The following is a 26888-nucleotide window of genomic DNA, read 5'->3' as shown; positions in this document are numbered from 1 at the left end:
TTTGTCATAATAAGGGGAAGAAAAAAAAAAACAAAAAACTTCTGTGTCTTAACCAAGTATTATTCTATAAAACAATAGGTCTCTGATTTTCTGATAAAAGGTACAAGTTCACGTCATAGTTTTTGATTAAACTAATTATGCACACTTGTCATTCTTTCGCTAAACGTTTTTGGTTATTTTATTTGTAGGCCTCCTCTTAAATTCTTATCAAATCTGTTTTAGTTGTTCCTTTCCCCAAAGATCTATAAAGGATCCAAAGTTTCTCTTCATAAGGAGTCAATAGTTTTTAACATTCAACTTTTCTTTCTCCACTGTGAATAACTTACAATTCCAGTTAAACACAATTTAAACATAAGGAAGCAAGGTTAAAACCATCACATTCGGGGCTGGGGAGATAGCTCAGTTGGTAGAGTGCTTGCCTTGTAAGCACAAGGCCCTGAGTTCGATCCCTAGCACCCAAAAAAAAAAAAAAAAAAAAAAAAAACATCACATTCATTTAAATCTTCTAATTTTTAAAAAAGGGAAGAGGATTCCCTGAAGTACACAGTAGTGAGCCTTATACACAGATCCTGAGGACCTTATAATTTTATCATATGAATAATTAAAGTAAGACTAATTTTTAGAAGTAGGGCTATTGAACCAATTGTCTGAGGAATGTTTCAACATATACCTAGCTCAAGAATGCATCAATGATTTATTTCCTTGATATCCTCTCACCACAAACAAAAAGAAATATAAACAGTACCAATAAAGCAGATTCCTGACTGACAAAAATTTTTATTATTTGTAGTGCTGAGGGCTGAAACCAGGGCACTGTCACTGAGGTATCTTAGCCCTTTATTTACTTATGATACTGGGGGATTGAACCCAGGGCTCTTAACCACTGAGTCACACCCTAGCCCTTTTTACTTTTTATTTTAAGATAGGGCCTCATTTAAGGTGTTTAGAGCATTGCTAAATTAATGAGGTTGATCTCCAACTTGAAATTCTCTTGCCTTAGCCTCCCAAGTTGCTGGAATTACAGATGTGTGCCACTATGCCTGGTGATACAAATTATTATTAACGAAGAAAATCTGTATGGAAGAGAGAGAATCTGTACTTTGTCACCTACAGGTCAACACTGTGTAGGTAACCTGCTGAAGCAGTTTTAATAAGACTATAGAAAGGGTATATAAAGCCTGAAGGTAGATCTGGGTTCACTTACTAGTTACAATGAATGTCATTTAATTTTCCTGAGAGCCTTGGCTTCCTTGTCTATAAAATGGGTGTTTTCCTATTTCCTTTTTAAAGGAAGGTGTAATAATCAAATAATATACACAAAGATATAACCCAGTGCCCAGAAAATTAGTAGGTATTTAATAAAAGTGCTATTACCTTGAAATGAAGGAGCAGACTAAATGATATGAGGTGTCTTCAACAAATTATGATGAAACTATGACTTTGAAGTCCTGTGTTTATAACTAGAACAGCAAATTCACAAGTAGAGGACAAAGAAGACACTAACTTAAAGTCTGAATTAATAAAGGGGGAGGTGACAATACTGGTGTATTGGTCAGACTACATCTAGATCATAGAAGTCTTAAATAAGACACTGGTAACTAAAACATTAAAGAAAAATGGCAGTTTGAAAAATCCTGAAGTAGTGCTACATGAGGAACAGTTAATGAAGAGCAGATATTTACTTTAGAGAAGACAAGACTAGGAGAGCCATGATAGGTGTCTTCATGTATCAAAAGGCAGAAGGTGGCAAAATCAGAATCAATAAACATAATTTGTAAGTAAGTGATCCTACACAAGCTTGGGAAAATTTTTCTAATAATTTCATCTTGTTAAAATTAAACAGACTCAGGAAACAGTGAACCTATACTAAAGGTATTTCAACAATGGTTCTTTGTTAAAAAAGATATATCAGGAATTTTATTATAGAGATAAGGGTTAAATGAAATGAATTCTACAGTCCTTTGAAATCTTGTGTAGATTCCTTGAATTTTACTGACCCATCACATCTATTTCCTAATACATAACTTAATTATTTGTTTTCTGTAACTGGCAGTGCTGACTCTCTTTATTTTTCAACTTTATAACAGCAAATTTTTATTGAATAATTTCTTACTGTAGTGTCACTTAATGACATATACCATATAGATGACATATAAGACATCTATAACATCAAAACCAGCTCAGGAAGGTCTGGGAATGTAGCTTAGTTGTAAAGTATTTGCCTACACATGTGAGACCCTGGGTTTGACCCCCACCACTAGTGGGTGGGAAGGAATACCCACCTTGAGTGGGTTAGAATTACAGCACTTAACAAGAAGTTGTCAATACTTTTTATAAAGTTCAGGGAAATTTCAAGCACTAGTAGCATAACAATCCAGTGGTTTAGGTAGTCAGAGGAAATGAGGTTGCCTTTACATGATTAACTTTGCTATTTTTAAAAAACTGCCAACCATAGAGAAATTTGAGGTGAGTTAGTGACAAAATTGGCTCAGGAGAATCACAACTATCTTAAAACAACTATCTTCATGAAAGATCTGAAAGATACATTACTTCCTACACTGTTCTGACTAAGCATGTCCTAAATAAAATATACATGCTCTGAACTTGTCTACATGATTAGTTTTTATTGTAGCCTTTACTTCTTTTGTAAAAATACCAATTTACTTCAACAGGAAAATCTGTATATTTAAGAACACCAAAAATAAATTCTAAATAATTAGAATTCATATTTCTATCAAGCAATGACAACCTAGTTTCAATATAATTTATACACCTTCGCTTTTGAGGCAATTTTTTATTAACCTTTATATATACAGTTTCTTATCTATTTCTGCTGTCATAAATATCAAGGTTGAGGTGTTCAAAATACCATAAGCTACATGTACAAAATCACTTCACATAGATTAACGCAGGTTACCAATCACTTATCTGAAATCCTTGGAACCAGTCAGGATTCAGAATTTAGATTTTAAAAAATAAAATATAACACACAGCATATATAATTACACTTCCAGTGCAATCTGAGGCACTGTCCAGTAATCAAATACACTGGTATTTTCACAGCAAAACATAAAAACACTCACAAAAAGTGAGATAAATAAAAACTACCAATAGTGTTCTAGGACTTGAGATGAACTTAAGTTGTGAATAACAAAAAAAAAAAAAAAAAAAAAAAGAACCTTTGGGTTCAAATTAAAAAACTGTGGGTCTATCCTAGAGTATGAATAAAATTAGATAATGTTGACATTTTCATACACATATTTCGTAACTTCAATCTGATCCCATAGCCTCCCTTCATCGTCTATTATCCGCCTCAAAATTCCCTTTGGCTATCAGTGTTCAGTGGACTGATAATGTGGAAGGAAGAAATAGCAAAATTCTACTAGACATCTACTACCTAAAAGCATACTGATAAGAATGTTATTTCCTCCTATGAAACATGTTTATACATAGATAATAACTATCCCAAGCCAAAATAACACGTTATATCTGCAGAGTTTACCAAAGCTTTTATAAGTATCTACTACTCGAAAGCAACAGGATCTTTAAGAACCCTATAACACCATCTGGACAATCCCAGATTCTAAGTTTAAAAAAATACCATAGATCTGGGGTGCTATGTTGTGCCATTAGTTCCAGCTACTTGGGGGACTGAGGCAGGAAGATGGCTTGAGATCAGAAGTTCAAGGAAAGCATGGGTAACAGAGAAACCCTGACTTGCCATCCCCACAAAAAGTAAATAAATAAAAATACTATATAATTTTCATATAAATGGGAATTAAGGGTTATCTCTACTCTGAATTAGTTAAACCAAATCAGGGGAAAAAAATCTTTCAAGATAGAGTACCACAGAAAAGAAAAAAGGAAAGAAAAAAGTTTTTTAAATCAGAAGATATGGGTTTAAGTGATGGTGTGATTATACACTAGCTAAGAAATCACAGGCAAGTTATTTGACATTGCATTTTAGTTTCCCCATTTGTCAAGTAAGGATAATAAAATTACTCTGCAGAGTCAGAGAAAAGATTAGAAATAATTAACATAAAACACAGAAGGGCAACTAGCATGTGAGAGAAGTTATTTTTATTCTTAAAGAGAAATGAATGAGAACAGAAGAAGGAAGAAGTTCTAACAGGCCAAAGAACTCATGAAGAGGAAATACTTATTCAGCCTGCTTTATGAAGCTTCTGAGATAGGGCTGGAAGAGGGTAACAAAACTCAAATATTTATTTGAAAGACAAATATTTCAATAAATTCTCTATTATTTAAAATTATTATAAAATACTTTAATTAAAATGTTGATACTTTCTTTCACTGTACACTCACACACTAACCTAAGAGATGAATGCGTATTCTTTATATACACACCTCCAAACACAACAAAAATGTAGTGATATTATTTTATTTTTTTTAATTGTAGAGCACTTTGTAAGTTTTAAAAATGAAACCTGCAACTCTTAAGATACTTTCACAGTTTGAAAGCTAAGTAAAATAAAGAAAATTGGAGGAAAATAAAATTTTCTGTTAAAGTTTAGGAAAAATACTTACTTGATTTTCTGCTGCAGTTGTTCAGAAAGCTTTTTATTTTCTTCCTGGAGGGAATTCTTTTCATTCACTTAAAAACAATGTGAAAAAGGCATATAAGACAGTTATAATAATATCCATGTAAGGTTTTTAAAATAAGATCAAGACTTATGAAGAAATTAGGATTTCTAATTCTAAGTCATATTATTTCAGGTTGATGCTATTGGGCAAAAGTAATTTACAACCTCTTCATATTGTGCCATTTCCATGTGATTAACTGATATATTTATGTAATGTCTCTGGCAAAGAAAGTACTTTATGAACTAGAGATAGTCTAATACAATGAAGATAAGAAAAAAATTCCCATCTGGTTACTCAGTACTAAATTTCAAATACCAATTTAGGAAGAATCACTTATCTCAAAATAAATTTGATCATAAAAATAATGTAACTGCCAGAATGGTGGCACATCCCTGTAATTCCAGCCACTTGGTAGGCTAAGGCAGGAGGATCACAAGTTCAAGGTCAGCCTGAAAAATGTACTGAGACACTGGCTCAAAATATAAAGGACTGAAGGTGTAGCTCAGTGGAATGGTGTTTGCCTAGTATGTTCAAGGTCTGGAGTTTGATTCCTAGTACAATAAAATAAACTAAAATCCTCTAAAAGAACTTCTCAAGTATGCATCTCAGAGGGATAATATCACAGAAGAAAAGTGAGATAATAAGCAAAGAAATTAAGAAACACTAAAGTCTTAAAAAAGTCTGGGGCTGAGAGTGCAGCTTAGTGGTAGAGCACCTTCCTAGCACGTATAAGACCCAGGGTTTGATTCCTAGTAACCCCTCCCCTACCTCAAAAGAATAAATTAAAAAAAAATTTTAAATGTCTGAATAAAAATAAACTTTAAAAAGTATCTAACTTGTAAGACTTTAAAAATACAGAAATGAATTAGTTAAAACAGCATGTAAGTTGAGAAGGGGGTGATCAGAGTCAGCATATTTTGAAGTCTGTATTATTAAGATGAGGGTAATAACAGAAGTTAATACTTTAAAAAAGTAAAAGATCAAAGTTCAGTATGTGGGAAAAGTAAAAACAAGAAAAGAAAGAACGAAAAGAAAACAGCATTAAGAAAGGGATTTCCAGGATTCTAGAAAGACAGAGGCAGTGATAATTTTTCAATCTCTCCAAATCTTTACCAAAAAAAAAAAAAGATGGAGCAGTCAGGTGTGGTGGTGCACATCTGTAACGCTAGCTACCTGGGAGAATGAGGCAGAAGCATCTCAAGTTGGAGGCCAGCCTGGGCAACTTAGTGAAACACTGTCTCAAAAGCAACGACAACAATAAAGGGTATGCTAGTATGTGCAAGACCCTGGATTCAATCCCCAGTACTGAAAATAAATAAATAAAGCAACTAGATAGATATACCATAGACACAAAGCCCTAATGTCTTTATTCTTACAATAACTTTGGTGTAACAACATTTAAAATGTTTCTGGTGCTCATATTTATGCAAAATTAACTTTCCTGAACCTAATTATAGTGATGGTTATCTGAGACTACTGGATTTATAATATGAGATAAAGCAAAAAAGTAATTAAGGTATATTTTCTATTATCCATATGTCCTTGTGAACCAAGATTCACAGTGGGGGAGGAGAGAGATACAAATGTTGGTAGAGAAGAGGTTAGTAAAAGCTCTCTAGTCTTGAATTTGAATTTATCTATCTTTCTATTTCCTAGTTCTGTCCACTGAAAAGGCCTAGAAACAGTGATGTGCATATCTGATCAAGGGAAAAAGGAAACATAAGTACTCATGGAGTTTTTTTAAAGAAAGATAAGACGATTATAAACTTCACAGACATAATTTCTAAAATCTAGATGAAATAAGTGATTTTTATAAAATTAATTACCACAACTGGTTTAAGAAATAGGAAACTAAACAGAATAATAACACCAAAGAAATCAAAAGATAGTCAAAGATCCAGTCCTAAAAACAGCATCAAGCTTTATGTGACAGTTATATTTTAATAGTATTTGAAATTTGCCTTTAGGTTATTTAAAATATAGGAATATAAAAAAGATGCAATTCTGAGCAATAGGAGTAACACTGGAGGCATGACAGTACCCAATCTCAAAATATACTGCAGAGACACAGTAAAAACAGAACAAAAAACTGCATGGTATTGGCATAAAAAAGACATACAGACCAATGAGTTAGAAGATAGAAAGATAAACCCACATGGATACAGTCATCTGATTTGAAAAGGGGCAAAAATCATGTCCTGGAGAAAAGATAGCATTTTAAACAAATGGTGCCAGGAAAACTGGATATTTATATGTAGAATGAAAACAGATTCTTATCTTTCACCCTATACAAGTCAACCTGAAGTAGATCAAAGATAGGAATTAGACCAGAAACCTGCAAATGCTAGAATAAATGAGAGTCAACACACCACAAGATAAGGCTCAGGCACTGACTTCCTCAATAAGACTCCTAAAGCTCAGGAAATAAAATCAAGAATTAATAAATGGGATAACATTAAAGAAAAAAGCTTCTGCAAAGCAAACAAGAACATGAAGAGAGAGCCTACAGAATGGGAGAAAATCTGCCACTTACTCTTCTGTCAGAGGATTAATATTCAGAATATATAAAGAACACAAAAAAACTTACCAAAAAACAAATAACCCCCCCCCAAAATGGGCAAATGAACTCAATAAACATTTCCCAAAAGAAGAAAGATGAATTGTCAACAAATACAGGGAAAAAATGTTCAATATCTTTAGCGATCAGGCAAATAAAAGTCAAAACTATACTGAGATTCATCCAATTAGAAAGGCAATCATTAACAATACAAATAACAATAAATGTTGGCATTGATGTGGAGAAAAAGGAATACTCATGTACCGTTGGTGGGATCGTAAATTAGTATAACCACTACGAAGATCAATATGGAAGTTCCAAAGTAGGCTAAAAATGGAATCACAGTATAACCTGGATATAATGCTCCTTAGTATTTATCCAAAAGAACTGACACCAGCATAGTATAGTGATATATGCATATTCATACTTATAGCAGTACAATTCACAATAACCAAATTATTATTATTGAACCAGTCTAGTTTACTCATCAACAGATAAAGAAAATATGGTATGCATACACTATGAAATTCTTTTTTTTTTTTTTAGATTTGTACCTCACTATAACTGAGTGTGAGGGCTTTAGTTTATTATTTTTTAACATATTTATTATTTTTATTAAAATGTTTTTTATTTTTACATACACATTTTGATTCATTATACACAAATGGGTTACAACTTTTCATTTCTATGGTTGTACACAATGTATATTCACACCATTCATGTAGTCATACATATATATAGGGTAATGCTGTTTGTTTCATTCTACTGTTTTTCCATTCCCACCCTCTCCCACCCCTTTTTCCTCTACACCATCCAAAGTTCCTTCATTCTTCTCTTCCCCCCACCACATTAATGACATGTTATATATTGTCATGCACTTATCAGAGAAAACATCTGGCCTTTGGTTTTTTGGGCTTGGCCTATTTCACTTAGCATATTTTCCAACTTCATCCATTTACCAGCAAATGCCATAATTTTACTCTTCTTTATGGCTGAGTAATATTCCATTGTGTATATATATATATATATATATATATATATATATATCACAGTTTATTTGACATTCATCAACTGAAGGGCATCTAGGTTGGTTCCACAATCTGGCTATTGTGAATTGAGCTGCTATGAACACTGATGTGGCTGCATCACTGTAGTATGCTGATTTTAAGTCCTTTGGGTATAAACTGAGGAGTGGAAATTCTATTTAGCAATAAAAAAAAAAAAGAACAAAATTATGTCACCTGCAGGAAAATGGATGAAATTGGAGAATATCATGCTAAGTGAAATAAGCCAGACTCAGAAAGTCAAGGGTCATATGTTCCTCTCATGTGAAAACCAGAGAGAAAAGAAAATAAAAAGATCCTCATGAAAACAGAAGACAGATTAAAGCATAGAGGAAAGGGTCAGGGAGAGAAAAGAGAAGGGAAAAGGAAGGTACAGGGGAATGAAATAGACTAATTATGCTATGTGCATGTACAAATATATTACAATGAATCACATTATTATGTATAATTAAAATGCATCAATGAAAGTTAAAAAAAGTCATTATTTGTAAATGATATATATATATATATATATATATATATATATTTTTTTTTTTTTTTTTTTGCGGTGCTGGGGACTGAACCCAGGACCCTGTGCTTGTAAGGCAAGCACTTTACCAACTGAGCTCTCTCCCCAGGCCTGTACATGATATTTTTACCTAGACAACTCATACACAGTAAGGAGGGTAACTTAACACAGTGGTTCAAATACTTAGCCATCTTCCAATGACTGGGGTTGGGGACAGAGGAGAGATTCCTGGCCAGGAAGATTTAAGCAAAAGTTACTAGGTGAGTATTCCAAGAAGTTGGTTATTTAAGCAAAAGTTACTAGGTGGGTATTCCAAGAAGTTGGTTTTAAAATAACAATTCTTCTATTCTCCTGGCATAGTGGTGTCAGTCTTTCACTTATTTTTCTTGTCTCAATGCAAAGGTGTGGTCTGAAAAAATACCAGTCATCTTGTGATCTTGAGACAAAAAGTTTGAGAAGAAATGCCTACATACCCTAAAAATGACACATTTCTACCTGACATTCTATGTTAAAATTCCATATGGATTCAACATGTAAATTTAAAAATATGCATGTGTACATAATAGTACAAAAATCAGGAGAATATTTTTATATTCTTGGGACACAGAAAGCCTTTCTACATAAGATAAAAAATACAAACTTAAACATGGCAACAGAAGTCAATAAATGAAGTCAACAAAGAGAAAATATAAGGATGATATACATAAAAAGGTTTAATAATCCTTCCCTAACATACAAAGAGCTCTTAATTAAAAAATACAAAGGGCAAGTAAGGTAACTTCAAGATATCTGACTTGAATAAGAGAGAATGCTGGTTTAAAATTATTTAAAAAGTAACATTCTTCATTTACCAAACTGAATGTTATTAATATATTTGTACATAAATCTGAAGAGAATGTAGGAAAATAAAGTTCTCGAACACTTACGAAAAAAATTGGCTCATCCATTAATATGAAAATAGCTAAATAATGAATTTCTACACTATTGAATACAGTGAACAGATTAAAAACAAAAGCTTCTAGACAGGAGAAAATAGAGTACAGGATGGGGGTTGAGAAAGTGGGAGGAGGGAATGGTATGAGAAGTACTGGGGAATAAACATTACCAAGCTGTTATGTCCATGTATGAATTTACCACAATGATCATATGTATTTATGTGTTTATGTGTATAAATGTACATATGCACACATATAGAATTATAATGTACTACTTTAACAATAATAGAAGGGAGATAAGTAGAGTAGAGCAAACAGATCAGGGGAAGGAGGAGAGGGAAAGGAAAGGTACTAGGGAATGAGACTGATCAATAAAATTATGTTTTGTGCACAAATATGACATAATGGACCCCATTATTATGTATAATTATAAAGCACCAATAAAAATAAATTTAAAAAATTTTTAAAAATAAAATATAGAGAATATTTTCTTATTTCTTAACACCTAGACAAATATCTTTTTGCTTGTTAGAGTCTTTGGCTATTTTTCATTTAAAGGGCTAAATATTTGGCTATTAGATATGTAGACATTAATACAAATTATTTCTAGTACTAATGGTAACATGATTGTGGATCTCAATTGTATCTGCTGAAATGTAATGGTTTTCTACTCATTTACAATATTATGGTTTAGATATAAGGGGCCCCCAAAAGCTCACATGTGAGATAATGAAAGTAGGGGCTGGGACTATAGCTCAGTGGTAGAGGGCTTGCTTAGCATGTGTGAGGGACTGGGTTTGACCTTCAACACTGCATATACGTAGATAAATAAATTTAAAAAATTTATATGTATATGTATGTGTGTGTGTGTGTATAAAACCTAATAAGTGCAATGAATCACTTGAACAGATTAACTAGGTGGTAAGTGTATGCAGGTAGGGTCTGGCTGGAGGAGGGAGGCTGAAGGAGGCATGCCTTTGTTCCTGGTGAGCAGAGCACTCTCTATGTTTCCTGTTTGCCCTGTCCTAAGCTGCTTTCCTCCTCCACACCTTTCTGCCATAATGTTTTGCCTTATCTTGGGCCCAGAGCAAGAGAGTCAGATGTCTATGGACTGAGACCTCTGACACTATGAACATCATATAAAGTTTTCCTCCTCAAAAATAGTTGTCAGATCTTTTGGTCACAGTGACAAAAAAGCTTACAAAAACAGGAAGTAGTCTTCTATATCTAAATAAACACATGCATGCATTCTCACACACCACAGAATCTACAGACCTAACTAACTATATCAACATATAGAAGATTCCCAAGACACACTCTAAAGTGAAATAACACATCATAACAAGAAATACAGTTATCCCACTCTGCAGTTTATACCCAAAGGACTTAAAATTAGCATATTACAGTAATGCAGCTACATCAATGTTTACAGCAGCTCAATTCACAATAGCCAGATTGTGGAACCAACCTAGATGTCCTTCAACAGATGAATGGATAAAGAAACTGTGGTACATATACACAATGGAATATTATTCAGTCATAAAGAATAATAATAATATGGCATTTGAAGATAAATGGATGGAAATGGAGGACAGCATGCCAAGTGAAATAAGGCAATACCAAAAATCCAAAGGCCAAAAGTTTTCCCTGATATGTGGATGATGATACATAATGGGGGTGAGGGTGAGAGAAGAATGAAGGAACTTTAGATTACGCAAAGGGAAATAAGAGGGGAGAGGGGTGGGGGTATGAAAGATGGAATGAGACAGATATCATTAGCCTATGTACATGTATGATTGTAAGAATGGTGTGAATCTACATCGTGCACAACCATAGAAATGAAAAGTTGTACCCCATTTGTGTACAATGAATCAAAATGCAGTCTGTTAAAAATAAAAAAATACGTTAAAAAAATACAGTATGAGACCATTAAAACAGAAAAGAGAAAGACAGATGGGAGATAAAATGAAGGACAGTAAAACAAGTAACTATTTTTTGTCAAAAAAGATACAAATCAAGACTTTTAACATTAGTTACCTTTGGACACAGAATAAAACTATATTCTTTCTTATGTATTTTAAAAATAATAAGCATATAATCACATATTTTTGCTGAGTAACCAGAGAATAGCAATATAATTAACAGGAAAAAATAAAGTCAGAGGTGGAATTAGTTTGGAAAAGAAGATAATCAGATTTTGGAGATGTTAATTCTGAGTTTCTTATGGAGAATACATGTAATAATAACTGAGAGAAGTTACCAGATGTATGAACAGAAATGAGAGAAGAAGGTTAAGTATATATAAACATCCTACAGTAAATGGATGTTACGGTTTAGATGTGGTATCCTCCAAAAGCTCACGTGTGAAACAAGGCAAGAAGGTTTGGAAAAAAAAGGATTGGGCTATAGCCTTAACCTAATCAGTGAATTGATCTCCAATGGGATTAACTGAGTGGTAACTGGAGGCAGGTGGGGTGTGGCTAGAGCAAGTGGTTCATTGGGGGTATGGTTATGAAGTATATATTTGTTATGTGGCAAGAGGAGTCTTTCTCTGCTTTCTGATCAACATGTGAGCTGCTTCCCTCTGCCACTCTCTTCTGCCTTGAGCCCTGAGGAATGGAGCTGGCCTTCTGTGGACTAAGACTTCTGAAACCTTGAGCCCTCAAATATACTTTTCCTCCTCTACAATTGTTCTGGTCAGATCCTTTAGCTGCAGCAGCAAAACATCTAACAAAAACAGTGGGTTAAGAGGAAAAAAGTTCAGGGATGCAAGGTTGGTTCAACATATGGAAATCAATAAACCATAATTCATCACATCAACAGACTTAAAGACAAGATCACATGATTATCTCAACAGATGCAGAAAAAGCATTTGACAAAATATGGCATCCATTCATGTTTAAAACACTAGAAAAACTAGGGATAGCTAGAACACATCTCAACTCTGTAAAAGTTCTATATGCTAAACTCAAGGCCAACATCATTTTAAATGAAGAAAAATTCAAAGTATTTCCTCTAAAAACTGGAATGAGACGGGATGCACTCTTTCACTACTTCTATTAACACAGTCCTTGAAACTCTAGCCAAAACAATTAGAAGAAGGAAATTAAAGGGATACAAATAGGAGAAGAACTCAAACTATCCCTATTTGCTGACAACATGATTCTATGTTAAGACCCAAAAAACTCCACTAGAAAACTTATAGAACTCATAAATGAATTCAGCAAAGAAGCAGGTTATAAAATTAACACCCATAAATTAATTGCATTCCTATACATCAGTGATGAATCAACTAAAGGAGAAATTAGGAAAACTATTCCATTCACAATAGCCAGGGGAAAAAACAACAACAACAACAACAACAACAAAAATTCTCAGGAATCAATCTAATAAAGGAGGTAAAAGACCTCAACAATGAAAACTACAGAACACTAAACAAACTGAAGACCTCAGAAGATGGAAAGAACTTCCATGTTCTTGGATAGGTAGAATTATTATTGTCAAAATGGCCATACTACCAAAATCACTATAGAGATTTAATGTAACTCCTATGTGGTTCCAAGGACATTCTTCACAGAAATAGAAAAAGCAGTCATGAAATTCATTTGGAAAAATAAGAGACCCAAAAGAGCGAAAGCAATCCTCAGCAAGCAAAGTGAAATAGGAGGCATCGCAATGCCAGACCTTAAATTATACTACAGACCTATATAGTAACAAAAACAGGCACCAAAGCAGATATGAAGACCAATGGTACAGAATAGAAGACACAGAGACAAACCCACATAAACACAGTTACCTTGTACTAGACAAAGGCGTCATAAACATACATTGGAGAAAAGATAGCCTCTTCAACCAATGGTGCTGGAAAAACTGGAAATCCACACGTAAGAAAATGAAATTATACCCCTATCTCTCACCCTGCACAAAACTCAATTCAAAGGGGACCAAGGACCTATGCATTAGACCAGAGAACTTGCACATTTTAGAAGAAAAAGTAGACCCAAATCTCTATCATATTGAATTCCTCAAGACGACTCCTGAAGTGCAAAAAGTAAAATCAAGAATCAATAAATGGCATGGTATCAAACTAAAAAGATTCTTCACAGCAAAGGAAACAATCAAGAACGTGAAGAGAGAGACTTCAGAATGAGAGAAAATCTTGGCTACCTACCACACCTCAGATAAAGCATTAATCTCCAGGATATATAAAGAACTGAAAAAATTAACACCAAAAAAACAACAAATAACCCAATCAATAAACGGGCAAAGGAACTGAATAAAATTCACAGAAGAAATATGAATGGTCAAAAAATATATGAAGGCTGAGAGTCTTTGGCAAATCCTTAAGGCTGGCCTTGAATTTGTGATCCTCCTACCTCAGTCTTGAGTCACTGGGATTTCAGGTTATTTGATGTTATCTTAGACCCATCATATCATTGGGTTTTTTTCCTCTTTTTAAAAAAAAATTCCTGGAGATCAAAGATGGTGGACTAGAGGAAAGCTGCTTCCTTGTCGCTCCATAACTCCGGTTTCAAGAAGAGGATATTTGTTTCTTGGTGAGGCAGTTTTTGCTGCTTAGCGATCCTCGGCTGTTTACCCCATTTGTCTACTGTGATCACCTGCAGTCTGCCATCATATCAAATACTTTTGGGGTGCAGACTGCTCACTGACTGACGCCTATCATCCACCATTTGCCTGCCTCTTGCCTGCCTATCGCCTGACTTTCACCTACCCATCACCCTCCGCCCAAGGTCTACCTGCCGATTGTCCGCCAGTAGCCAAAAGACTGACCACAGATGTGTGGATCACCAACTGCTGTTGCCTGGAAGTCCACTGTCACAGTACCTGCAGGTTTGGTTACACGTGGCTGCTGCCATTTTGAAACAATAGCCAGGACCTGTAGGACCCCTGGCCGGACTGACCGAGCCCCATCTCCAGGACCCCTCAGTCCGACCGATCATACCCTGCCTCCAGGACCCCCGGCCAACCACACCCACACCCTGAGCTGCAGTTCCCCATTTGCCAACACATTTGGAAGCCAGAGCGGTCAACTTGGATTATCCTGGAAGCGGCAGCTCCCATCTTTAGGTGGGGCAAATCCCATCCTGAGATGCCTGCCGGAGACTGGAAGCTCATTGTCAGGTACCTCTCATGCATCAAGCTACTGAAGACTGGGAGGTTTGAACACTATATGACTATTATAGTGTAGATTTTTTTTCTTTTTCTCTTTTTTGAAAAGTTTTAAGTTTTTATTTCTTTATTTTTCTCACTCTATTTTCCTTTTGTTTACCTGTTTCCTCAGAGTTTCTTTCTCCCTTTTCTCATGTTAACAACCAACTTCTTTTGATTATATTTTCACTCTACGAACTAGAACTTTCATATATTCTTTTCTTATCCCATTAACAGCTACATCCTACACCCCTCCCAATTCTCTTTGTGCTCCATTAGAAACTGCAGACCTTATTGCAAATCTACTTGTTATACTACAGATAATAATTGAACTCATTGTTTATTATGACAATATTTGTTAACGTCTTCGTAGGAGCTATTTGGCTTAGCGCTGCATACTGTCTGTACTGGGTGCTGCTAATATTGATCTCCCCCTTAAATAAAAAGTTTTGGAAGCCTATGGGGGAAAACAGCAATACCCCAGATCTGCACTGCTAGAGGGGAAGATATGTGAACAACGTGAAAAAACAAGGGAAGAAAATGATCCAAAAAAACTTAGATTCTATATTAACAGAATCCAGTGACAGCATGGTAGAAGAAATAGTAGAAAAGGAGTTCAGATTATACATAATTAAAATGATTTGTGAAGCACAGAATGAGATAAGAAACCAAACTCAGGCAATGAATGATCACTCCAATAAGCAGTTGAAAGGGCAACTGCAGGAAGCAAAAGATCATTTCGACAAAGACAGATTCCCAAACAAAACAAAACAAAACAAAAACAGAAATCCTTGAAATGAAGGAAACAATAAACCAAATAAAAAACTCAAAGGAAAGCATTACCAACAGATTAGACCACTTGGAAGACAGAACCTCAGACAATGAAGACAAAATATTTAATCTTGAAAATAAAGTTGCCCAAACAGAGAAGATGGTAGGAAATCAGGAACAGAATCTCCAAGAACTATGAGACATCATGAAAAGACCAAATTTAAGAATTATCCGGATTGAGGAAGGCACAGAGATACAAACCAAAGGAATGAACAACCTATTCAATGAAATAATATCAGAAAATTTCCCAAACCTGAAGAATGAAATGGAAAATCAAATACAAGAGGCTTACAGAACACCAAATGCACAAAATTACAACAGATCCACACCAAGACATATTATAATGAAAATGCCTAACATACAAAATAAAGATAGGATTTTGAAGGCTGAGAGAGAAAAGCATCAGATTACATATGGGGGAAACCAATATGCATATCAGCAGATTTCTCAGCCTAGACCCTAAAAGCTAGAAAGGCCTGGAACAACATATTTCAAGCTTTGAAAGAATATGGTTGCCAACCAAGAATCCTATACCCAGCAAAACTAATCTTCAGATTTGAAGATGAAATAAAATCCTTCCATGATAAACAAAAGTTAAAAGAATTTACAAATAGAAAGCCTGTACTACAGAATATTCTCAACAAAATATTCCATGAAGAGGAAATGAAAAAAAAAAAAATGTAGGTCAGCAAAGGGAGGAACTACCTTAAAGGAAAAACCAATCAAAGGAGAAACCAAGTCAAGTTAAAAACCAAAAATAAGCCCAAATGACTGGGAATACAAATCATATCTCAATAATAACCCTGAATGTTAATGGCCTAAACTCAACAATCAAAAGACATAGACTGGCAGATTGGATTAAAAACAACAATATGCTGCCTTCAAGAGACTCATCTCATAGATAAGGACATCCACGGACTAAAGGTTAAAGAATGGGAAAAAAACCTAGCATGCACATGGACTCAGTAAAAAAAGCGGGGGGTTTCCATCCTTATTTCAGATAAAGTGGACTTCAAGCAAAAGTTAGTCAGAAGAAATAAAGAAGGACATTTCATACTGCCTAAGGGAACCATCAATCAGGAAGACATAACAATTGTAAATACTTACGCCCCAAACGACGGCACATTCATGTACATCAAACAAATTCCTCTCAATTTCAGGAATCAAATAGACCACAACACAATAATTTTGGGTGACTTTAACACACTGCTGTCACCACTGGATAGACCTTCCAAACAAAAACTAAACAAAGAAACCATAGAACTCAATAACATAATCAATAACTTAGACTTAACAAACATATATAGAATATTCCATCCAATGACAAGCAAATACACTTTCTTCTCAGCAGAACATGGAACTTTCTCGAAAATAGACCATATGTTATGCCACAAAGCAGCCCTTGGTAAATGCAAAAAATAGAGATACTACCTTGTGTTCTATCAAATCAAAATGGAATAAAATTAGAAATCAAGGACAAAATAAAAAATAAATTACTCCAATACCTGGAACCTAAATAATATGCTATTGAATGAAGCACAGATAACAGAAAATATCAGGGAGGAGACAAAAAATTCTTAGAGGTAAATGAAAATGACATCTCAAAATCTCTGGTACATTATGAAAGCAGTACTTAGAGGAAAATTCACTGCATGGAGCACATTCAAGAAAAGAATAAAAAGTCAAAAAATAAATGACCTAACATTACATCTCAAAGCCCTGGAAAAAGAAGAACTACACCAAAAGTAGTAGAAGACAGGAAATAATTAAAATCAGAGCTGAAATCAATGAAATTGAAATAAAAGAAACAATTAAAAAAATTGACAAAATGAAAAGCTGATTCTTTGAAAAAGTAAACAAAATAGACAAACCCTTAGCCACACTAACAAAAAGAAGAGAGAAAACTCAAATTACTAAAATTCTTGATGAAAAAGGAAATATCATGACAGACACCACTGAAATACACAACATAATGAGAAGCTACTTTTGAAAATCTATACTCCATCAAAATAGAAAATATCGAAGACATCAACAAATTTCTAGAAACATATGATCCTCCCGAACTGAACCAGGAGGACATACACAATTTAAACAGATCAATTTCAAGCAATGAAATAGAAGAAGCCAACAAAAGCCTACCAACCAAGAAAAGCCCAGGACCAGATGGATTCTCAGCCAAGTTCTACAAGACTTTCAAAGAAGAATTCATTCCAATACTTCTCAAAGTATTTCAGGAAATAGAAAAGGAGGGAACCCTTACAAACTCAATCTATGAAGCTAGTATCACCCTCATACCCAAAGCAGACAAAGACACATCAAGGAAAGAAAATTTTAGACTAATATCTCTGATGAATAGTGACACAAAAATCCTTAACAAAATCCTGACAAATTGCATACAAAAACATATTAAGAAGATAGTGCACCATGATCAAGTGGGGTTCATCCTGGGAATGTAAGGTTGGTTCAACATCTGGAAAGCAATAAATGTAATTCATCACATCAGTAGACTTAAGGTTAAGAATCACATGATTATTTCAATTGATGCAGAAAAAGCGTTTGACAAAATATAACACCGCTTCATGCTCAAACACTAGAAAAAATAGGGATAGTAGGAACATACCTCAACATTGTAAAGGCTATTTATGCTAAGCCCAAGGCCAACATCATTCTTAATGAAGAAAAACTGAAAGCTTCCCTTTAAAAACTGGAACAAGACAGGGATGCCCTCTTTCACCACTTCTATTCAACATCATCCTTGAAATAATAGCTAGAGCAATTAGATAGACTAAATAAATTAAAGGGATATGAATAGGAAAAGAGGAACTCAAGCTGTCACTATTTGTTGACGACATGATTCTCTATTTACAGGATCCAAGAAACTCCACCAGAAAACTTTTAGACCTCATAAATGAATTTAGCAAAATAGCAGGATATAAAATCTGCATGCATAAATCTAAAGTATTTTTATTCATAAGTGATGAAACATCTGAAAGGGAAATTAGGAAAACAATTCCGTTCACAATTGCCTTAAAAAAATAAAATATTTGGGAATCAATCTAACCAAAGAGGTGAAAGATCTCTACAATGAAAACTACGGAACACTAAAGAAAGAAATTGAAGAAGACCTTATAAGATGGAAAGATCTCCCATGTTCTTGGATAGGCAGAATTAATATTATCAAAATGGCCATACTTCCAAAGGTGCTATACAGATTTAACACAATTCCAATTAAAATCCCAATGACATTTTTCAAAGAAATAGAGAAAGCAATCATGAAATTCATCTGAAGAACAAAAGACCCAGAAGAGCCAAAGCAATTCTGGGCAGGAAGAGTGATGCAGCAGGAGGTATCACATTACCAGACCTTAAACTCTACTATAGAGCAACAGTAACAAAAATGACATGATATTGGCACCAAAACAGAGAAGTAGGCCAATGGTACAGGATAGAAGACACGGAGACATACCCACACAAATAGTTATCTCATACTAGAAAAAGGTGCCAAAAACTTACAATGGAGAAAAGACAGCCTCTTCAACAAATGGAGTTGGCAAAACTGGAAATCCATATGCAGTAAAATGAAATGAAACCCCTAACTCTCACCCTGTACAAAACTCAACTCAAAATGGATCTAGGAATTAGTCCTGAGACCCTTCACCTAAATAGAAGAAAAAGTAGGCCCGAATCTCCATCATGTTGGTTGGCTTAGGACCAGACTTCCTTAACAAGACCCCCATAGTGCAAGAAATAAAAGCAAGAATCAATAAATGGAATAGATTCAAACTAAAAAGTTTTTTCTCAGCAAAGGAAATAATCAATAATGTGAAGAGAGACTACAGAGTGGGAGAAAATCTTTTCCACACACACTTCAGACAAAACACTAAACTCCACAGTTTATAAAGAACTTAAAAAACTTTACACCAAAAATACAAAGAACCCAATCAATAAATGGGCTAAGGAACTCGGCAGACACTTCACAGAAGAATACATACATATGAAAAAATGCTCATTGTCCCTAATAATTAGAGAAATGCAAATTAAAACCACCCTAAGATTTCATCTAACTCCATTTAGAATGGCTATTATCAAGAAAACAAACAATAATAAATGTTGGCATGGACATGGGGAAAAAGGCACACTCATACATTGCTGGTGGGGTTGCAAATTGGTGCTGTCACTCTGGAAAGCAGTATGGAGATTCCTCAGAAAACTTGGAATGGACCCACCATTTGACCCAGCTATCCCGCTCCTCAGTTTATACCCAAAGGACTTAAAATCAGCATACTACAGTGATGCAGCCACTTCAATGTTCATAGCAGCTCAATTCACAATAGCTGGATTGTGGAACCAACTGAGATGCCCTTCAATTGACAAATGGATAAAGAAACTGTGGTATATATACACAATGGAATATTACTTGGCCATAAAGAAATGAATTTATGGCATTTGCTGGTAAGTGGATGAAGTTGGAAAATATGCTAGTGAAATAGGCCAAGCCCAAAAATCCAAAGGCTGAATGTTTTCTCTGATAAGTGAATAACGATATGTAATGAGGTGGGGTAGCAGCGAGAAGAGAAGAATGAAGGAACTTTGGATGGTGTAGAGGAAAATGGAATGGGATGGGGTGGAGGATGGAAAGATAGTAGAATGAAACTGACAGTATTACCCTATATATATGTATGAATACATGAATGGTGTGAACCTACATTGTGTACAACCATAGAAATGAAAAGTTGTAACCCATTTATGTACAATGAATCAAAATGATGCAGTCTGTAAAAGTAAAAATTTTTAATAAAAAAATATGAAAAAATGCTCAACATCTCTAGAAATTAGAGAAATGCAAATTAAAACTACACTGAAATTCCATTTCACTCAAGTCAGAATGGTAATTATAAAGAATACAAGTAACAATAAATGTTGGCAAGGAGGTGGGGAAAAAAGGTCACTCATACATTGTTGATGGGACTGCAAACTGGTGCAACCACTCTGGAAAGCAGTACAGAGATTCCTCAGAAAACTTGGAGTGACCCAGTTATCCCACTCCTTGGCATATATCCAAAGGACTTAAAATCAGCATACTATAGTGATGTTGCCACATCAATGTTCATAGCAGCTCAATTCAGAAAAACAGCTAAGCTATGGAACCAACCCAGGCGCGCCCTTCAAGAGACGAATGGATAAAGAAAATGTGGTACATATACACAATGGAATATTACTAAGCCCTAAAGAAGATGGCATTTGCTGTAAATGGATGGAACTGGAGGCTATCATGCTAAGTGAAATAAGCCAATCCCCAAAAACCAAAGGTTGAATATTCTCTCTGACATGTGGCTGCTAATTCATAAAAGGGTGTGTGTGATGTGGAGGTTCACTGGACTGGACCGGAGGAATGAGGGGAAGAAAGTGGGGATAGGAATAGGAAAAACAGGAGAATGAATTAGACGTAACTTTCCTGTGTTCATATATGAATACACAACCAGTGTAACTCTACATCATGTATGACAACGAGAATGGGAAGTTATACTCCATGTATGTATGTCAAAATACATTCTACTGTCACATGTAACTAAAAAGAACAAATAAAAATAAATAAGTAAAATCCTGGGTTGCAACCTTTTAATCAAGAAATTCAACAAATGAAAAAAAAAAGAGGAAAAAATTAAAAATGAAAAAACCGTATATACACAATTCATTTGCAACCAATTTACTAATAGGTTTTAACAAGAATATATTATACTTTAAATAATAATAAATGAAGGAAACTCACTGAGTTCTGTAATAAGTTTAAGATTCTGTTGTCGGATATTTTCAAATTCTTGCTGCTTTTTCCGCATATGTTCTTCGGTTACTGCACAGCGATCACATAATCCTGCCCTTAATCTATGAAATAAAAACAAAGTATTTTTCAACTACTGAAAGTTATTTCCGTATACAGGTTAAATATCCCTTATTTGAAATGCTTGGGACCCTTTAGATGTGTTTCAGAGTTTAGAGTTTCTTGATTTGGGGAATATTTGCAGACTTTACCAGTTGCAGATCCCTAATCTGAAAACCTAACATTTGCAATGTCCCCAAATCTGAATCCTTTGGAGTGCTGACATGACACTGAAAAAGTTTGGGGTTTCAGAGCACTCTGAATTTTGGATTTTTGGATTAGGGGGTGACTGACATATATTATTTGCATTTCAAGATTGTTTTATTTTGGGAAGACTTAAAGAAATGATCTGGCAAATATAGTGAAAATCAACTATTTTAATGAAGTATTAGACCTTTAACATAACCTTACATATGCTTAAATCTGCCAGAGTACCATTTCCTACAATTGTATCTCTGAGTGAAATTTTGCAAAATTGCTAATTTTAAACCCCACCCAAGGGAACTTTTAATTAAAGAAACCAACCTTTTTTTTTTTATTATAGTCTAAGTATGAACCATATCCAGCACTAACAGGCCAAATTAAAGCTTAAGCAACTTTGCATGTATTTTTCAGTACAGCCTCTGACACACAGACAGTGCTGTGCACAACAATTTTTTGTTGTTATTTAATAAATATTAACAGTCAAGGAATATAAAGGAAAAAAAGTCATCCTCACATTTCCTTTTCAACATTCAAAGAAACCAGTACTTGTGAAAATTCATAATACATAAAAAAGATAAAATAGCTTTTACTAATTATTTGAGTGCTAATGAGGGAAATATATATATCACACAAATGTGGGGGGGGTGTAGAAAATACTGTATTTCTGAAGATATTAATTATTCTGTAGGTAACAATGGGATTTTTTTCTTCTTAGTGTTTTTCTATAGAGTGCAAAATTTTTCAATTTCATTATTTAATAATAAAAATTGGTTTAAAAAAAAGAGGCACACACCCTACATTAGAAATTCAGAACAGAATAATAGGATAATTTCAACTCAATAACCTAAGTCAATAGCACAGTATTCAACTGTCTATGGAAGTATAACACAGTGGTGTACATCATGAATTTTAAAAAGTTGAGACAAAACAGAAAAATATACAAACCAAAGCAAAGAAGAAACCTGGACATTTTTATATAAAAGTAAAACTCAGATCAACAATGTTGATATGAATGTAAAATTAAAATTAGAGATTACAGGATGGATTAATAGTTTTAGAACTTTTAGAATGAGGGAATAAAGAGGTAGACAACGTGCTTAATGGGACTAATTCTGAAGGTAGGAATTAGCATGATCAGGAACCTTGACACCATGCTGTATGAACATCGAACTAAAGATGGAAGAGAGCCAGGCGCAGTGGCACATTACTGTAATTTCAGAGGCTCGGGAGGCTGAGGTGGGAGTTCAAAGCCAGCCTCAGCAACAGCGAGACGCTAGGCAACTCAGTGAGTTGGGAATGTGGTTCAGTGGTTGAGTGCTCTGGAGTTCTATCCCTGCTACCAACATCCCCAAAAAGATGAGAGAGCAAATACCTGCATCTACTTTTGTTCCCTCCCAGAATCTCACAAAAATACAGTATGTATGTATGTGTATGTGTGTTTGTGTATAGAAACTAAACTGAGAACAGTGAATCCTAAGTAAATGGTAGGAAAAGCCTAGAGTTGTCCTGTCTAGTGAAGAAGCCCTAGCCACATGTTGCTATTTCAATTACAATGTCATACCTTAAAACTGAGCTCCATAGTCACACTCGTGCTCAACAGCCACACGTATCTAGTTGCTACCATACTGGCAAATATAGAACATTCCCATTATTACAGAAAATAGGATAACACTGATTTATACCCAACGTGATTTACATTGTAAAATTCCCAAAAGGTGCAAAAATTGGTATCAAGAGTGATTAATTTAAAGCATGTTTTAAGAAATCATCATACCAACACATGCTTTCCGGTGATCTGAGAGATTATTTCCTCTACATGCCAGTAGCAGAATGAAGGTTTAATCTTAAGACTCTAAAAATAGTGTCTGGTCTGGGAAAGATGAGGTACAGTTCAAGATAAGAGTATAGTAATGTCATGAACACATAAACAGCCAAATTCTCACACTCTAGCCTAGGCCTTTGTCATCTACTTGGCATCTAAAATATTCGTAACCAGCCATGTTATACATTCTAGGAAGCAGAGTTAAGGAATCTTTGCTAGATAATCCGACCAGTCTAAAAAGAAAGACTTAAAAGATACTGACAAGATTAGGGTATCATCAATGAAACAGATTGGCCAGATGATCCTATGGTGAAGCTCAGTCCATAGATCTACACATGAACTTAGAGCTTTCAATGAACTTTTATTCTCTTCTCTTTAATATAAACAAACAGTATCAAGAGTCATCTGAGAAAAGCTTACAAAGTGAAAGGAGCCAAAACAGAACTTTAAGAAAAAAAAAAAAAAAAAAAAAAGAAGTTTGGAAAAAACACAAGCTATGTACAGAGAAGAAACAGAGAAAGCACCACCATCACTACCATTAAACTATAAATTCTCTAGAAAGATATAAAAAAATCAGAACTACAAAAACAGGATTGCCATAAAAAGTAAATATTCTGAAAATAAAAGATAGCTTTTTTTATAACTTCCCAGAAAAATATATTTATTATATCTTTATATTTTAAATAACAGGTAGGATTATAACGTTATATGGAAACATACTCATGACAACAGGGGAAAGAGAAAAAAAAAACCTGAAAAAAAAAAAACACTCTGCGATCTATTTCAAATCATTTTTGAGAACTTTTTGCATCTATTTCTCAGCATATGTTTTTTGAATTACTCGAATGTCTAGTTCCTAAATGACAATCAGGGTTATAAACAAGTTATTTGGGTGATTTTTTTTAAAAAAAGACATCTTAGGAATTCAAAATACTGTCAGGAAAAGCAAAACTCCATAAATAGAATGTAGGAGATCATCCTAGAAGGTCCATCAAATAAATAAGAATTCCAGAAAAAGCAAGAGTGTTGGGGGCAGAAACAGTGAAGAAATCAAAAAATATTGCCTTGTACTTGGAAAGATTAGGCACAAATAATAATAATAATGATAAATCCACGCTCCAGCACAATGGTTATTATCAGATGCATACAAAAGCAAATCATCACAAAATTTCCAAATACTAGGAACAAAGCCCAAAGCTTTCAGAAGTAAAATAAATTAAAAAGATTTAATAAAAAGGACAGATATTAGAACAGAATACAATTTGAACATCAACATTAGAAGAAGCAATTCAGAATTCTGAAAGAAAATTAACTTCAATATTTTTAAACTATCAATTCAGCAAAAAATTTAAGACACAAATCTCAAATATTTTGCCTGTTATTAATTTTTTTAAAGCATGATAATGGCATCATTGATATATGTGTGTAGTACATAAAAGGATCTAATGAACTGTGCTTCAAAATAATGAATAATAAGGGGATTAGTGAGAATATAGATGAATTAAGAATGATTACAGCTGGACATGGTAGTGCATGCCTGTAATACCAAGGACTCTGGAGGCTGAAGCAGAAGGACTGATGTTCAGGCCAGCCTCATCAACTTGGTGAGGGCCTGTCTCAAAATAAAAAAGGGCTGATAACGTGGCTCAGTGATATATTGCCTCTGGGTTCAATCCCCAATCCCACTGTAAGAACAAAAACAAAAACAAAAGAATGATCATAGTTAATAACTGTTAAAGTTGGGTGATGGTACAGTGGAGTTTGTTATCCTATTATATCTTTTATGTTTAATTTTCTAAAATAACCTCATTATTTTCCACACATCCTGCCTCAGAAATCTATTCAAAAATACAGAAAAATAAACCAGGAAAGAAGAAGTTATACAACTCATCAAACAGTAAAGTCATAAGAGAAACCTGTGATGATTACTATGTGCTAAGTAAAGAAGACAGAGTCCATATTGGAGCAGATCAGAGGATCCTGGGCACATATGTTCAGAAATGACAAACATCTGATCTATCTGAACAACCTAATAAATTTAGATAACTGATGGAACATTGAAGGTGAATTAGTGGTTGGTATACAAAAACCTAAGCATATGAAAAAAAAATCCACTATAAACATGGATAGTAAAAATGTTTATGGGAAGGGAAAATGAATCACAATTTATAATACCTCTGAACTGCATTTACAAACTTACAATAAAGTCAATTATTATAAACTATATTAGGAGGAAGAGAGAAATGGGAATGGTATCTATAGAAGAGAGGAAAAAGAAAAAAAATCTAAGCAAGAAAAAATTTTAAATGGCAATATATGTCTTTTTAAAAAAAAGATCTTGAGGTAAAGAGCAAAATGATATACAGAGTTCAAAATGACTGCTTTTGAAGAACAGGAAACTGGAGAACTGTTTTTTTTCTTTTTTTCCTTTTATCTTAACTATGAAAAAACCTATTTAAATCTTTAAACTATAAGCTTGTATGCCTTTTACAAACAAAAAAATAATTGAAGGAAACAAAGACAGTAGAAAAGATAACTGGGGGCACCCAGGCAGCTGTCATCATGTGAAAGAGATTTATGATCTAAGGGGCAAAAACTAGGAACAAGCGGCAGAAATTACATGGACAGATTTCCATCTAGTACATAGAAAACTTTCCAACTATTTATGATGGAATGTGCAGCCTAAGCAGGTAGTGATTTCATTTGTCACTGGACATGTTTAAGCACAGAAAAGATGATCATCCAGAAATTGGGAAGGTAATTAAAACACATGTTGAACATCATCAGGTCAATGGTCCCCAAACCTGACTATATTTCAAAACCATTTGGATAGCTTTAAAAGGAAGGGAAGAAAAATATTTATGAATTTCACCCAGTACTAAATGAATCCGAATCAGCAGAGATGAGTCCTAGGCGTCTGCTTAGAAGTTTCTTTCCACACATACTTCAAAGACTTTATAACAAGGCACCCTCACTTCTCCTTCCTATGCTCTTTCAATATCTTACTCCTAAATTGAGCATTTTGTCAACTTACATTCTACTCCTCTAGCATCATCGTTATGCTACAGTAAATTCTTGAGAACTTAAAATATCTACTCTTGCCCAGTCACTGTGGAGTAGATGGGATTTAATCCTATGAAACTATCCATGGCTTGTCATAAAATTTCATCACCAGAATTTACAATGTGTTTAGCTCTCTCATCTCTTATCTGCAAAGCTTGGCATCCAGCCCTGCCCTACCTAAACTTGGCTTTTAATTCTGACTTAAACTCACAGATAACGGTAGGGTTAACAAGGTATCTGATACTGGTGCTCTTC

The 26888-nt window shown here is 34.3% G+C and overlaps 1 protein-coding gene across 7 annotated transcripts in view; it reads right to left on the bottom strand.

Annotated features, from left to right (window-relative positions):
• Rbbp8 (RB binding protein 8, endonuclease) overlaps window positions 1-26888 on the bottom strand; it is a 111371-nt gene that overhangs the window by 43280 nt on the left and 41203 nt on the right. For all 7 annotated transcript variants that reach the window (XM_047526470.1, XM_047526469.1, XM_047526463.1 and 4 more), the window contains 2 exons: window positions 21437-21549; window positions 4546-4612 (listed from right to left, as the gene is read on the bottom strand). In XM_047526470.1, the coding sequence (XP_047382426.1) occupies window positions 4546-4612; window positions 21437-21549 (180 nt within the window). The remainder of the gene's footprint in view (window positions 1-4545; window positions 4613-21436; window positions 21550-26888) is intronic.

This window comes from Sciurus carolinensis, chromosome 15 (assembly GCF_902686445.1).
Source record: "Sciurus carolinensis chromosome 15, mSciCar1.2, whole genome shotgun sequence".
Taxonomy (NCBI): Eukaryota; Metazoa; Chordata; class Mammalia; order Rodentia; family Sciuridae; genus Sciurus; species Sciurus carolinensis.
The sequence above is the reverse complement of the archived record's forward strand: the minus strand, read 5'-3'. Positions and strand labels throughout refer to the sequence as shown.